The following is a 15,802-nucleotide window of genomic DNA, read 5'->3' as shown; positions in this document are numbered from 1 at the left end:
CCTGAACCTCTGGTGTCATTTTCAACTAATGAGTTTCATTTCATTCAGGGTCTCCAAGGTTTTGCAGGCCGTGCTGGAAATGTTGGACCTCCTGGTCCTGCTGGACCTGCAGGACAAGCAGTAAGTTTAAATCCTGGTTTTATTACACAGTGATGATTAGCTCTGTTCAGACAAAGGTTGCTGTCTATAGACCTGACTTTTGTGCATGCATGCTTTTAGGCAATTGTCCAATGATAATTTTCATGTAGTTGAATGTTTAATCTCTTGTAAAGTTTCCCTTGGTAACTTACATTATTTTGAGGCATATTGTTGCCAGTATTGTAAGTATAGTAATTCTAATTACTTAATGAATTTAAAAAGCAATGACATTTGGGCACCCTACCCTAATCCAAATCACATTTTTTATTTAATTTATTTAATTTTTATTTTACCAAGAACCTTTTACATAGTTCTTTTTAAAAGATGTGTATTTTCAAAAAGTCAAGAATCAAAGAGCAAAAATCTTGTTATTAATCAAGTCATCTTTAAGAGATAGGATGAGAGCGAAGACAACAAATGTAATTTATGATTTTTCACGATCAATATCATGTTTTCCAGGGCTCTGCTGGTACCAACGGGGTCAAAGGTGACAAGGTGACTACTCAAGCAGAGACATATATCCGTTTAACTGCGTTAATATTAATGGATTTTTTAAAAATTGTATTCATATCATTTTTGTTGCCAGGGGGAAGTTGGTGTTGGTGTGCCTGGTCCCAGAGGAGAGAGAGGAGATCCAGGCCCCAGAGTAAGACATCGGTCGCTCTGTAATATCACTGGAAATTGTGATCTAATATGAATTTGCCTCTGGAGGATGGAAACTAAGAGTGACATGGTTGTATGTCTTCTTTTGTCTGTCATTGCTGTAGGGCGAGGAGGGACGAGCTGGCGTGGACGGGGAAAGAGGCTCAACTGTAAATAGCGAATGTTTTCCTTTCAATCCATCACTCAAGAAACACAACAGATATCGACAGACAGACAAGCGTCAAGCTTTCAGGATCTGCTTCAGGGTTCTGCTTTTAAAATGCCCAATCCATCAGGAGACAGTCTGCATGGAGGCATAGAGGGAAAAACAGCTGTATAAGATTGTTTTTTCCCATGTGGTTATTATGGAGGAGCTATTCTTTTCCAAGGACAATGCTTTTCTGAGACGATTAACTGAGTATACTGTTGATCTTCTAGTGTTGCAGTACAATATTTCAAAGCAATGTCAACAGGAGTGTAGTCGTCCTGTGATCACTGAGATATTTTATTGAAAACTTATGGGTAGGAACATTCATGGTCTTTATGATGATGATGATTTTTATTATTATCATTATTATTTTATAACCATAAATAATAAAGCATGTGTGTGTCTGTGTGTTCATCAGGGTCCCCCAGGGACTCGTGGTGCTCGTGGAGAGAAGGTGAATACCATCAGTTATTTTCTCACTGCAATTGCCCTCATGTTTAAGCAGCTGTAACTGCATCCCCTGCTCCTCTATTGCAATGAAACATATTGATGTGCTGTCAATCTTTTTATTTCAGGGAGACCTCGGACTTCAAGGTGACAAAGGAGAGAAGGTGTGGACAATTTAATATCTAATAAGCTCCACTGCTGCTCACTCTTCTCTCTCTTTGTTTATTACCTCTGCCCAGGAGATTATGTTTTCATTTGCATGTGTTTGTCAGCAGCATACACAAAAAGCACAGGACGGATTACCATGAATCTGGATGGAAGGATGTATTTGGTTAAAATACAGATCAGGGGGTGGAACCACTTTCTTTCTCTTTCTGTTGCTTTTTATTCACTCCAGAGGATGTTTTTTTTTCATTTTTGTTGATTTCTCAGTGAATTTTGTTTGAATAGTGATTTAATAAAACTCAGACATATTTAGGAGGTCAATATCAATGAGTATGTGCATTTTCATGTGGATCCATATAAAGTCAGGATCTAGTGGATTTAATATATTGATTATATATGATTTCATATAAGGTGTAGGCTGTTTTCAGCCACTTTATGGTAGAAACCTGTAACTTCTTAGCTATAAGGCTTGTTTTAATTTAAAAGGACTGTTGGCCCTTGCAGAGGTATGAGTGCCATTATTGTTTTGCTAAATCCAACAGTGATACAAAATGGAGATAAGACATATATTGTTGGAAGTGGCTGTTTTGAAAGAGCTCTGTCAGAAGATTTACTGTATTATGAGGAGGAGAAATATGAGTAAACACAAGTTTAAACTCAAGTTTCTCTCAGTACAGCATAAGGCCAAACAATCGTAAACATATCTGTTGTATAATATAAAAAGAAGCAGTTTGAGAACCTGCACCAGATTGTACATTGCCTCCTATGAATAGTTGTTCTGTCTTGTATATTTGTCCTGTGACACGCTGGCGACCTTCAGCTAACCTCAAACAGGCCCCAACGGATAAGTGGGTGGATGGACGGACATTTCAACTTTTTACGTGATCCTGCTGACAGATAAACAAAAAATTTAAGCAACAAGACGTTTAAAAAATTACCTCCTTGGCAGATCTAATAAACTGTGATACTAAGTGACACAGCTTCAGGAAATAGCAACAAGATGAAACATCGTGCATTGATGTTTTGGCTTTGGGATGAAAATGTTAACAGCTGTACGTTTCCTCACAGGGGGATACTGTGCTGGTGGGAGGACCTGCTGGAGAAAAGGGCAACAAAGGCGAAACAGTGAGTGAATTATAGTAAAATTAGTAAAATGACAATTATAATCCATATTCTTACATGTTTGGTTTTCATTTTAGGGTGACAGGGGACCCAAAGGTGTGCAGGGAGAAAAGGGGGTGAAGGGTCAAGAGGGACCTCCAGGACAACAGGTAAATTATTATGTCTTATTGTAACAGAGGTGATAGTTTTCATATTTAATTATCTAATAATAAACTAATGAGGAAATAACTGAAAATAGTGAAAAATGCAGACGTGAATTTCCAGAAGCCCAAAATGTCATATTCACTCTGATTGTTTTGTTCACCAGTCGTCTAAAAATCAGCCTATAAACCAGAAAAAGTGGGATTTGTGACAGTTTGAAGCTGAAACCAGAAAATATTTCGCATTTATTTTTCTTCTAATAAAGTAAACATTTATTATAAAATTATCAAACCTGTTTTCAATGTAATTTACTGTATTTACTTGAAGTTTATTACATTAAATCGCTTATATAGTGAATCTGAAGGCCAAGCAGTCTGAGGCAGTGATGCTAATGAAGCACCTTAGATGAAATGTGTGTTGATATTATGAATTATTAACATATACATATGTCTGTATGTGTGTATTTAACATCAGGGTCTGAGGGGAGAACCAGGAGAGAGAGGCTCCGTTGGGTTCCAGGGTGCACGTGGCCCTGGGGGACAGAAGGTGAGTGACACTGTGCCATTTAGCTGTGATTAAAATCAGAATCATAATTAAAAGCAAAGCCAGTCAGTGCATCGTCAGAGCAGGTAATAGTGTCGCTGTTTTAATTACTGTAATTCTGTTTTCTCGCTACAGGGAGAAGCTGGTCAGCCTGGAGTACCCGGTGAATCGGTCTGTGCTTTTGCTTCCATCCAAACACAACTTCTTCATTTCTTTATGTTGTTTTCTCTCTGTGATGTTCAGACGTGAAAGATTTCTGTTTTCTCTTCCAGGGTTTATCAGGAAAAGATGGGCTGTCAGGACACAAGGGCGACAAGGGAGAGCTTGGTATCGTAGGAATGAGAGGAGTGAAGGTATTTTCACTGTTTGTGAGGCAGTTTGTCTTCATTCTTTGTGGTTTTAACATTGGAGAAGTTTTCACAGGTTGGTGAAGACAGTCACAAACCAACAACAGCATAACATTGATACGATTGCAAAGGATTAATGCAAATTGTATAATGAATCTACATAGACAGAAGACTTGCTTACACCACAGCTTTGTGTATGATAATTAATGTCTAAAATTAGAGTTGAGACTGAATTCCCATTTCATTTGAATTCTGTTTGAATCACTGAACCAGTCAGAGGATGTGGGAGATGATTCACAGGGGAAGACGACTAACATGTCTCTGTCCAAAGATTAATGATGAACTCAAATATAATAAGTAATAAGTATAAAAACTACAATCCACTGTTTTAGATGAGGCTAAGTACAGGGCGACATGTTTGAGCAGTAACTTTCTGGAGACTGGTTTACTGGCAGGTGGTCAGAGACAAGTAAGATATAACATTATATAATGAAGTGATTGATGGAATTTGTCATCTTTACACAGGACCAGGCTAGCTGTTTCCCCCCCGTTACCAGTATTCATGCTAAGCTAAGCTGACTGCCTGTTTCATAGACTGCATGGAGTGGAAGTCAGAGGTTCTGTTGAAATATAAGCTTGACCAATCAGGAGTCAGTCTCAGTTGTCAGTCTTGTTTTTATATCATCAAATAAAAAATTCAAACCAAATTACCCGTAAAATAAACACTGGGACATAGATCAGCTTAAAAAACACCTGAAATCACAATCACAACCATCTTTGAGAAAAAAAACTGAGAATTGACTTGTACTTTTACTTTTTGGTTCATTCCACGTCGTATCTTCTGACATGGAGGAGGCATGATATATGACCCTAGTGTAAACAATCTGCAGAAATATTTCGCTTCCTTGACAAAATGTCCTGGGATATAAAGTTCAAGCGACTTTTGGTCAAAAACGCAGCTGTAGTTGGTACAAGGACATGCATGTGTTCTTAATCTCACACCCCATCTATAAAGGTATTTTTAATCTCCTGTATTGAAACAAAGTAAACTTTAACTTTGTAATATTGAGGTGTTATGAAGTATAACATGCAGAATGGGAGTGCAGGATATTTCCTGCCCCATGCTCCCTGTCTTTACCATTACTCTCACGTTAATGTATATAACCTTTAGCATTAAAGCTGCATCACATCCGCTGTTGTATGGAGCTTTTTTGCAAAATGTGGTTCACTGTATGTAGAAGTGCACTTGATCCAGCCTGTGTGGCGGGTCAGTGTATGGATGTATGGATGTCCTCTCTGATGGGTTTTGAGCATTTTGTCTTTTTGTCAGTCACCACTCTGTTTGAAACACGGTTTTCTGTCAGTTATATACTTATATGTTTCCAGGGTGACCGAGGACCCAAGGGGGCTTGTGGTGGCGAGGGACCCAAAGGAGAGAAGGTGAGTTTAAGACAGAAGAGCGGTGCATTGTAGGAAGAGGACACGAAACAGCTTTTAATCAAACTGTGGGATTTTTAATTATATTTTATAATATCTAATAAACAGAAGCATGTTTAACATTTGAGTGTTAACTGCCTGTATTTGAGGCTTGTGAGTGAATAAATAAATAATTTATCGATATTATATGTTAACCTTGAATAAATGTAGTGAGTCAGACTTGTATGAGTCATATATGGCGTGGTAAGTAAAATTAAATGTATGAATCTCAGGGGGATGCTGGTATTCATGGACGATCTGGCTTACCAGGAAGAAAAGGTGAACAGGTATGACTCATGCATACAGCATGCATCATGTGGTGTGTCAGATGTCTTAATACGATTTTTAAAGATTGGCTGCATTTTTTCAGGGGGAAGTCGGACCCTCTGGAGCCCCTGGGAGTACCGGAAAAGAAGGACTAGTGGGCCCCAAGGTATGCACTGTATAATTATAAACCTATTAGTGCAAAAACCCTCTCTTGGAGTGAAGTATAACTACTTTCCTTTGTCTTTGTAGGGAGATCGTGGGTTTGATGGGCTCGCGGGACCCAAAGGAACTCAGGGAGAGAAAGGTGAAAGGGTGAGTTCGTAAGCTAGACTTCTCTAGCACTGTTTTCATTCAGGTCTAAAAGTAACCTCATGACAATCACACTATACTCTAGTAATCTTCAGATTCTGCAGCATTACTCATCCTCACAATCACAGGAAACCTACGCTGTTTTCATTCAAGAACTGAAAGAAAGAAAGCAAATTGCGTATGAACATTTTCCAGAGTTTCTCACAAACTGCCCCTCCGAACATATATCAGGAAAATATCTGCATTTCAGTGCATGTCTGAAAGCAGCTCACATGTAATTAACCATCTCTGTGCTTCATGTAGGGAGCGCCTGGTGTGCCAGGCCCACCTGGTCTCAGAGGAGTGGACGGGGCCCCCGGCCTGACTGGTTCTCAGGGACCGGCTGGTGCTAAAGGCCCTGAGGGGCTTCAGGGACAGAAGGTAAATATTCATACTGTGGTTTGATTATGGCTTATTTCTACACTATGGTCCAGTTTTCTCTTTGTAGGTCGAGGTCTATTGAAGGGAACACAGGATAGGACATAGTGGCATTTAAATAATGGCTTGTTACATCAGCAAATGAATGCAGCATCGGTTATGAGCACCGCTTTGATGGTGATCCAGCAAAGAAGCACAGTATTTGAAAGCAGTAAAAGTATTAATTATTTCACTAAGTGATGGCACAAAATAGCAGCTGTCAGAGATGTCTGAGCGGAGCAATGGCAACCAAGATGAAACTCTTATTTTGACATAAAAAGCTTTGACATTAAAGTATGATGAGACTGATATAAACAGAATACAGACCTTTTCATTTCCTTTGAGCTTGTTCTCTTCTTTCTTCTTCACCTGTCTGATGGTTTTGATTGGAGACAGTAGGTGACAGGAGAGCAGGACCTTATCCACTCTTTGTGATCAAGGCATCTTTTGTCAGACATATTTGATTCAGTCTAAATCTATAACTTAATGAAACCAGTATTTTTCTGTTGTACATTGTGAGAAGCAGGCAGAGCATACAGTATGTTCTTCTTATGCAGTGGAATGGAAGAAGTAACTTAAATAAGAATGCTACTCAGTAGAGCGCATACTTCCACCAAAGGCCAACAGTCCCCGTAGATTCAATCACACTACATCACATTTCACACACTCATGATATCAGTTCTCTATAAATGCCTTTTTTCATCAACTTATAATGATCCATGCATTATAGAGGGTTGAGTCCTCCTGCGGCAGCCGCAAGACTAAAACATTAACAAAGATAAACAGAAAAAAACTGTAAATATATAATGATACATTGTATAAGAGAAATACTGTATAATAATTAATAAGCTGTTATTGAAAGAATACTCCATGTACAGCTTCTGCAGATATTTCTACTTTTCAGTTCATCATAGGTACTGCATGTGCTCAGTAGAAAAAATAAAGTTGTTACATACTACTTATATCTAGTATATTTAAGACATCATTGCCATGTAACAGAACTGCATTATGACTGTACAAAAGTCTTGCAAAATTGGTAAAATTAACTTTCGTTAGTCTTTGCAAGTGAACACCACATGTCCAGACACTATATATGCATGGACCTTTATTGTTGTTTTTGTGTGAGAGCCTTTTGTTCACTGTTTCATTTTTTTTATTTACTCGTAATTGTTCGTTGTTTATTTTGTGTGTGTCAGGGAGAGAGAGGACCAGTCGGCCCCTCCATGGTGGGTCCACGTGGTACCCCAGGTATCTCGGGGGAGAGAGGAGAGCAGGTTAGTGCCACATTGTCTCCTTCTGTATGATTGTTTCCATCGTCCTCGGAAAGGAACTAATGCTGAGGTCAGGAGATTTCTATTACAAAAAAAATCTTAAAACCATTACAGTGACAGCTCTGAGTTTCTCATTTCATGACCTGCCAAACGCAGTTTTCTCAGGGAGGCTGGATTTCCCTGCTCTCGTGATCCCCTCAGCAAATGGCTTTGTCGCTCTGACAGTTACATTTGTACGCACAGAAAACTAGTTATTTAAAATGACAACCACATATTGTGAAAGCTGTTTGAGGACACAGGTCATTAAACCAGACATAGCAATTTTTTTTATGTGTCTGTAGGAGTCACTATTTTAGATTTAACCATTCACTTTGACTTTGCATTTAGTTCTTGAGCTGCATCTAGTCTCAGTTTAATGATTTAATGTGTGACAAGCCTCTCTGTGGGTCACGTGTGCCCTGATACCTGTCCATGTTGCAGGGAGAGATGGGGCCAGATGGAGCCAAGGGAGATAGAGGAGAGCCAGGCATGACGGTCAGTGCTTGATCCTTGCCGTGGGGCACAAAGACGTTGTTACATACAAACACACACACACATACACACACGTACACATGAGTTGATGTTGGGATTGTGTTTTGTCATGTTTTCCCTCTTTATTTTGAATTCAGGAGCATGAGATCAGAGATTATGTTCGCTCCGAGATGAGTCAGCACTGTGGTGAGTCTTTCACGCAGCCTGCATCGCTAATTTCTAAAAGTGTTGTCCCCTCATTGAACTTCAGATGGTAATCACAGCATATGAGTCACAGCCTTAGCTCAACTCTATGAAAGTGTAATTTAAATAAATGCGTAGAGAAATACAGCGATGACATTTCATTTAAAACTGACCTTTATTATTCCCTCTCTTTCTGCTGCCTTCCTGTCCATCTGTCTGATCCTCAGCGTGCGGAGGTGAGTGAGCCGTTCGACTGCAGCAGCGGAGAAGAATGTGGACAGAAGGGCTGTGATTTAGCATGAGTCACAGCGGCATACTGTATCACATATGCTGCTGCAGAGTCTGTCACTCTCTTTTAATAATACATTTTTAAAAAGACGGAAGTGCATTTGCCCTCGTTTTGCAAATGTGGCCCGATCACTTAAACACACAAATGCACACAAAGACAATCAAGGGAATTCATGTCTGTTTGCATTTGTTTAAACAACAGAACACAACAGTATGAAACACATTCCCAGTCCAGGTTCTTTTCCAGAATCATATTAATACAATCTGAAAATTGAAATATCTGCTGCTGTGTGGGTTTGTGTGATGTTTCTAATTCTGTCTTTTTGAATTTGTTGCAATTTACAGTGATGTATTTAAAGTCTTTGTCATTTTAATTAATAATTTATAGTTTATATTAATAGAGACATTTTTATTTTCATGGTTTCAATGTTTCAAAGATAAAAGCCTCTCACTATAGAGCATGATTTATGTGGATAAATCCTAATGTAATTTACAGGCTTGATTCAATTAAATGTATTCACAACTAGAGTAGAGTGCATACCTCTTCCAATGTCCAACGGCCCCCTTAAATTGAATCCATATGCACTGAATTGCCCACACCGAAATATTCGCTCCCAATTTTTTTTCATTAAGATCTATTAATTATTCCCTGGGAAATATCAGGAAACTCATCATCTTTCTTGGCCCATGTTCCACCATCCAGCCAATTCCGTCAAAAATCTGTTGCATAATCCTGCAAACAAACAGACTGGGGTGAAAACAAGTTCCTTGGCAGATAGAAATTGTATATGTAAATGAATGTGAACTTTCCCTGACGTTTGAACTAATGCGAATCACTGTAAGACTTTAATGTGATGAAGCAACAGTTAGATAAGTTATGACTTCAATGATGATGAGGTAGGTTGTCCACAAATATGCAGCGACAATGATTTGCCTCTGATGATTACTCGTGAAATTTCTGAATGTTACATAATGAGGCACAGAGTACTGGTTTATGGACTCAAGTCAAAACATTTTTGACTCGAGTGCGACACAAGTCCATAAATCAGCAGCTTGAGTCCTTAAAGAATTACCACAAGTTTTTGGAAGATAACCTCATGTTGACCAGTCTTGCAAAAACTTTGTAATTCCTTTTAGCAGGTGTGTATGTTTCAGTGTTCAGCGGGGGAATGATTTGTGTGGTGCATCTGGGGCTGTTGTTGGCTCACGTGTCCAAAGGTTTTACCTTCAGGATGTTCTGTCCTTTCTTTTTGCCTTTCCGACCTCCCTCTTCTCTCTCCTGTGTAACACTCACCTGGTCTCCCTCGCTCCCTGAGTTCTGTCTCCACTCCCTTGGTGTCCCCGTTCACTCCTCCTTGTCCTTATCTGGCTCTCTCAGGTTCAGGCCCGGACCTACGGTCAAAGCCCGCCGTCAGGGCTCGGCCTGCACCCGAGCCACAACTGGTCCTAAAGGGTCAGGAGGGTGAGTGTGTCCGTCCATCGCTCTGCTTCTCGGACTCGCTCTGTTTGTCTGTGTCTCTAACAAACAAGATTATGCTGGTGTTGCTGGAGACCTCTGAATACTGGGTGGTTTTCTCAACAAGAAAACAGAGTACTCCATTTGTGTTGTTATGTTTGCGACTGATGCCTCACATGTTCTTTATCTCTGGTTATACTCGGACAGTTATACACAGGTTGTGTAGATGTATTTTGGAGCTTCTTGCGTTGATGTGGTTGGGATCCTTCCCTCCGTCTGAAGCTTGGCGGTTGGCAGGTTGAGGTGAAGAATCTCTGACCCATGTGGCACTGCTCTTCTTTCAGGTCGTGAGCTGCGTGTAGTGGTGAATACCAACGACCCGGACTACGAGCACATTTACTCCATCGAGGCCTACGACGACCCCATGGATGAACTGCTCTACTTCGAACCCCCTGCCAATCAGAGCGATGGTACTGTGTGTTTCATGCTATGTCCAATGTCATCATGTAGTTAATTAGCGCTTTCCAACACCCTGAGCTACCCCTCTACCTCTTGAGCCACAGCCGCCCACAATAGACAAAATATAAGATGAAGGAGGTTGTGAAATACTGTGATGTCTCTTTACACTTTAGCAACAAATCTGTTTCACGTGCTCAACAGAGACTGGCGTGTCAAATTGTATTTGGTTTATTCAATTGGCTCATAATACAATTTGTGCTGGAAGAGCACGTCTGCTAATTAGTGTCTGTGTTTCACTTTGTGCTCATTTCATGACATTATGAAAACATGTCAGCTGCAAGCACACACACCACCCTGAGCCCGTGACCTTACAGCATCACTTTCTGACTGTATCATCACATTAATGTTTCGTTCTCTTTTGTATGTTTCTGCTGAATGTGTCTACACTGTTTCTCTGTGTGTGTGTGTGTGTGTGTGTGTGTGTGTGTGTGTGTGTGTGTGTGTGTGTGTGTGTGTGTGTGTGTGTGTGTGTGTGTGTGTGTGCGTGTGTGTCGACAGGTGAGGCTGTCAAAAAGGAATCAGAGAAAACAGTCAAAGTTGAACCAAACAAATCAGCCAGTGCTGACAAACAAACAGCAGTGGCTGCTGGTCAGAAACCAGTCAAACAGTCCAAATCAGTCAGGGCCAAGAGGAGAGTCACAGGGGAAGGTAAACCAGCTCATGTGCCGTCATCTCAGTTTTGGATGGAATTATGGTTGATCTCTGCTCGCCTGGTGTCTGGCCCTGTCTGTGTGTCTTAGGCTGCCCTGCTGTTGATTTAAGCTGCTTTCAGACATGCACTGAACTGCTGATATTCTCTAGAGGGGGTGTATGTAAGAACACCAACATGCAAGTGAGAGGCTCCAGACTTTCTCACACGCCAGATGCAAAAATGAAATTTCAAAAAAACATATTCCAATATCTCAGGATGGAAAAGTGGAGCCATACAGGTAGAAGACACAGACGAAGATGTCAAGAGAGCTTTTGGTGATGAGAGCTGACGCTAGTGTCAAGGTGCTATAAAAATACACACGTGATCTCTGCAGCGGAATTAAAAAGTCCTTCCTCTGCCTGCCAGGTGTTGTTGTGAACACGTCTGAACAGAGAATTTTCTACTGCCTTGTGTGACAGGGAAACTCCAGAGAACGTCTGGACCCAATTCTGCAGATATCCTCCAGACTTCATGTCTGAAAACAGCTTTAGAGGCATATTTGTTTATACTACAACAAATCTTTCAATGGTGATATCTTCCTTTGCATTTAAAAATGTAAAATGAATAAAAAGGTTTTTGATTGAGTTTTGATCTTAGTGGTTATGAGTGCTTGTCTTTGGTCCTCTTCTGCTTCCTTTTGCCTCTCTGCTTCTGCTCATTTTTGCCTGGCCTTCCCTCTCCTCATTGTGCATACCTTTTAGGTGTGAATACTTTTTAAGTGTGTGTGTGTTATGCAGCTCCAGCAGAACTATGTCAGCTGCCCATGGATGAGGGGAACTGTGGACGATACACTCTGCGCTGGTACTTTAACCATAAGACTCAGGCCTGCAGGCCCTTCATCTACAGCGGCTGTGAAGGAAACGACAACCGCTTCCTCCACCCGGAGGACTGTGAACAGGCCTGTCTTGGGGAGACTGAAGGTAAACACACTCACTCTAGTTTCTGTCAGGTACTGAATGTATGCATTCTAACAAATGATGTGTTGGGCAGGTCCTCGTCCCTTGAAGACAGCACGATGATTGTGGCCACTTCTCCCTCAGCTGCAGGAATGTCTATATAGCTTTATATGTCTTTTATAGATCATTATTTTGTCCAATGCCAATGGTCAAGATTTGTTTTTGTTTATTTATTGTGTCTTTAAACCCAACCAAACTTCAGCCTGGGTGGAGAGGAGAGACCAGAGAGCCTCCTCAGTTTATTTTCTCCAAACTATGCAATACAGTGTTTATTAGGTTTTAAAAATGTATCCTTATTTTGTGTAGTTGTAAAAGATTTTTAATATTTGCACACTGAATATTATAATTATTTTAATCCCTGATTAACCTATACCACAGTATTGACGTACTTCATTGCTTTAGTTTCATATTGCACATGTGCATGCAGACATGGAGAAGACTGATCACCTGACTGACCTTTTACACTTCAATCCAATGTTTCTTTGTAAAAACCAGTTTGGTAAATCTCATGGTGCTCATCTTTGAGGTTGTAGTTTGTTGTGTTGTTCAGTAATTAGGTGTTAACATCAGGGGTTCCCAATTTTTCAGTCCCTCACCCCCAAAATAACCAGGCCAGAGAAAGGCGACCCCATTATTCCTGTTTTTAATTTCTGCGTCACACATGAACAGCAATTGTAATAATAAAAACTAGAATTTGGTAAAACAATAAATGAACATTCTTAAAACAATATTACTGTTTCCACCCTCTCCTTCCCTCTTAAATGAAACCAAAGACGTTACATTGGAAAATAATCTGAACTCATTCTTCAATTGTTTGGTATTTATTTGTTTCTTGTGTTCAGTTTGTGTCCTAATGATTTGAGTCATTGAGAAAAGCTGCAGCAATCTGCACTCTATTTTCTCTTAGTGCTTCTTGTCACCTTAAAAAATCCCTAATAAAGTGGGTGATGATCAGAGCTCCATTAACGCTGACAGATACTGCTAATTAGAATTCAACTTGCTATGACTCAGCTGTGTTGCCATCTTTGTAATCATGATCTTCAGAGCTGTTGCCTGAATTCATGTGTCGGGAAGGAAGGAGAAAGTCTAAAATAACCATAATTGCAGTCAAACACATGAAAGCTATGTTAGCAAAGAGGAACACAAGTAGACACTTAAGCTACACTTAATGAAATACATCAAACAGGAAATTATATTAAATGACAAGCTACACCTTTTATGAACTTATCGAACTGGTTGTTAATAAGGATGTTGTGTCTGTTGTAATTATTATATTTACTGTAGCAACGTGGGCTGAGTTGTGTGTTTTTCCCCTCATTAAATTAATGTTTTTAATGTTTCTCAACATACAAACACAGGAGTCACCTCCTATTTAATCATGGTATTTCAATGCTATATCAGTAAGGTAAGCTAATGGCTCTAAAGACAAAGACAATAAGGAATGAAAAAATAACAGAAAAAATGATGAATTCATGCAGAGTTGATTCACAACCAAAAAGTTCATATATTTATTATATTTCCACAAGGTTAAATAAAGGTTATTTAAAGAACAAGAACCTGAAATGTTACAGGTTAAAACTGCAGAAAAATCTATGTACAAACTAGAATACACTCAGCACAGTGCATACCTCAATGTTTATTCAGATATTATTGAAGATGCTTATAAACTCATTCCACCAAGTTCAGTAGAAATGTCTTCAGTAGGTTTAGTGTAATCCTGCCGACAATAATAAATGAATAAATAACTAAATGTTTTATACAATTCAATCTTATTAAATCACAACATACATTATCTCAAGGCACTTGACATACTGTACTAAGTAAAGACCCTAAAAATTGTGGAGAAACTTAACAGTCTGCACAACAAGCAAACATTGGCGACTGTGGCGAGAAAAGAAAACTCAGGAAGTTACCTCGAGCAGAAGCACCTCACTTCAGCCCATAGCATCACACACACACAACAGAGTATGACTTATCAGATAGACTCAGATAGAAAAATTAATTAATCCAACCAGATGCTCCCCACTCCTTGAGAGAGCTCTAACTTTAAGTCATCTAATTTAATCAGGGCAGAAACTTCAGAACCTCTAATGTCAGGAATAACTCCCTTCACTTCTCCACACAATTACAACTATTCAAGCATGAATATACTGGATTATTACGCTGGATAAAGTTTTATCATTTGTATTAAATATGAAGAATCAAGCACAATATTCTTAGGATTTCTTTGTACATAATGGTTTTATTATTTGGGGGGAAGCTGAAGCTGCATGTTTACCTGCCAGAGAAAAGGTGCTATTTTTAAATGTATTTTTATACTGTTTATTGGAGATGGAATCGTGTTTTTGTGTGGTGCAAATCATTTTGTCTCTATAGTATTATTAGTATTATGAAACTTTTTAATAAGCATTTCTAATAAACCAAATGTTTTAATAAAAATAAAGTTGGTGTGTTCTTTATAAACACATGGTTATTTTGAAGCTGGTAAATCTGTTTGATTATGACAATGAGAACTAACGATAACGTCTCTGTTTTATTTAGATTATTTCATTATCTTTCTTGATGTTAAGTGCTTACAAAGAATGGAATGTTCCCAGTTATGAAAATTCATGACATACATGGAGAAGAATCAGAGATAAGATACTTGGTACATGTATCTGTACCAGCATGTGTGTGTGTGTGTGTGACTGATATAGATGTTCTAATTTAATCTGCAAATACTGAGAGGATTTTCTGCTTGTTGGTCATGAGTCCTCCTCCCTTGGGTTTTTCCACGCTCTCTGCCCTCACTTGATTTCCCCTGGTTGGACACACACTGACACCATATCCACTTCATCATACTTCAACAGGCCTCAAACAGCTTCCTCGACAACCTGCCCTCCTCTTCCTCTTCCTCCACCTGTCTTCATTTCAGACAGGTAGCTCAGTCAGTACCTTATTGTGCTGTAGAGTCGTGTTGGCCGCCTCTATGACAGCTTTAACAAATCATGCACACTGTGTTTAGGACAGGATCACATTGTGCTGACAGTGTCTGTGGATGTAAAGATAAACAGATGGGAACGGCTCAAATGGCTCAGGTGATGAGCAAAGACAGGCCACAGGGCAAACTGCTGCAGTGTCACACTAAACTACCCCAACTCACACTTTTTGAAATAATGCTGGTACTTTATTTGAAAGCTGGTGTTGTTTTATATTCAGGTTCTCCGTGTGGAATTTGGTTAAAGATTAAATTAAACTTTTAAATTCTAACACTTATCCTGTGGTTTGTACAACAGTCCTCTGAGATGGCTCTCCACCAGATCTTAGAACCTGGCTGCAGGGTTTTACTGTCATTCGGCCACAGGAGCATTAGTGATAATGGCCACGGATGGGCAATGTGGCCTGGTTGGTATTTCCCATTCTACTTCATCTAAATGAGTGTGACAGGATTCAGGTCTATTCCAGTTCTTTTTTGTGTGCATTGTTGTCATGCTAAGAGGAGAGTACCTTACCCAAACTGTTAAGCTGGATGAAAAGTGTATGCTGTTACCAGTCGTGGAAGAAACATTTGAATAATTTACTCGCAGACTTTAGCTATTGAGAACAAAAGCACAGAATAACACCGTTCAAAGTGTAATGTTGACCTACATATCAAGCTGTTTGAATT

The 15,802-nt window shown here is 39.5% G+C and overlaps 1 protein-coding gene across 2 annotated transcripts in view; it reads left to right on the top strand.

Annotated features, from left to right (window-relative positions):
- col7a1 (collagen, type VII, alpha 1) overlaps positions 1-15,405 on the top strand; it is a 63,399-nt gene extending 47,994 nt beyond the window's left edge. The window contains exons 95-119 of one of the 2 annotated variants that reach the window (XM_069539532.1): positions 49-120; positions 598-633; positions 725-784; positions 906-950; positions 1,407-1,442; positions 1,564-1,599; positions 2,669-2,725; positions 2,800-2,871; positions 3,338-3,409; positions 3,542-3,577; positions 3,679-3,759; positions 5,140-5,193; positions 5,463-5,516; positions 5,600-5,662; positions 5,746-5,808; positions 6,109-6,225; positions 7,458-7,535; positions 8,013-8,066; positions 8,201-8,249; positions 8,474-8,482; positions 9,913-9,996; positions 10,335-10,460; positions 11,008-11,157; positions 11,938-12,120; positions 12,191-15,405. In XM_069539532.1, the coding sequence (XP_069395633.1) occupies positions 49-120; positions 598-633; positions 725-784; positions 906-950; positions 1,407-1,442; positions 1,564-1,599; positions 2,669-2,725; positions 2,800-2,871; positions 3,338-3,409; positions 3,542-3,577; positions 3,679-3,759; positions 5,140-5,193; positions 5,463-5,516; positions 5,600-5,662; positions 5,746-5,808; positions 6,109-6,225; positions 7,458-7,535; positions 8,013-8,066; positions 8,201-8,249; positions 8,474-8,482; positions 9,913-9,996; positions 10,335-10,460; positions 11,008-11,157; positions 11,938-12,120; positions 12,191-12,219 (1,716 nt within the window). In that variant the 3' untranslated portion in view covers positions 12,220-15,405. Of the gene's footprint in view, positions 1-48; positions 121-597; positions 634-724; positions 785-905; positions 951-1,406; positions 1,443-1,563; positions 1,600-2,668; positions 2,726-2,799; positions 2,872-3,337; positions 3,410-3,541; positions 3,578-3,678; positions 3,760-5,139; positions 5,194-5,462; positions 5,517-5,599; positions 5,663-5,745; positions 5,809-6,108; positions 6,226-7,457; positions 7,536-8,012; positions 8,067-8,200; positions 8,250-8,473; positions 9,997-10,334; positions 10,461-11,007; positions 11,158-11,937; positions 12,121-12,190 lie in introns of those variants that run through there. The other variant, XM_069539526.1, reaches the window with a different exon arrangement.
- Positions 15,406-15,802: the final 397 nt, after the last annotated feature.

The sequence above is a fragment of the Paralichthys olivaceus genome, chromosome 2 (genome assembly GCF_024713975.1).
Source record: "Paralichthys olivaceus isolate ysfri-2021 chromosome 2, ASM2471397v2, whole genome shotgun sequence".
Lineage (NCBI taxonomy): Eukaryota > Metazoa > Chordata > Actinopteri > Pleuronectiformes > Paralichthyidae > Paralichthys > Paralichthys olivaceus.
Note: the sequence above shows the minus strand (reverse complement) of the source record. Positions and strands in the feature narration are given on the sequence as shown.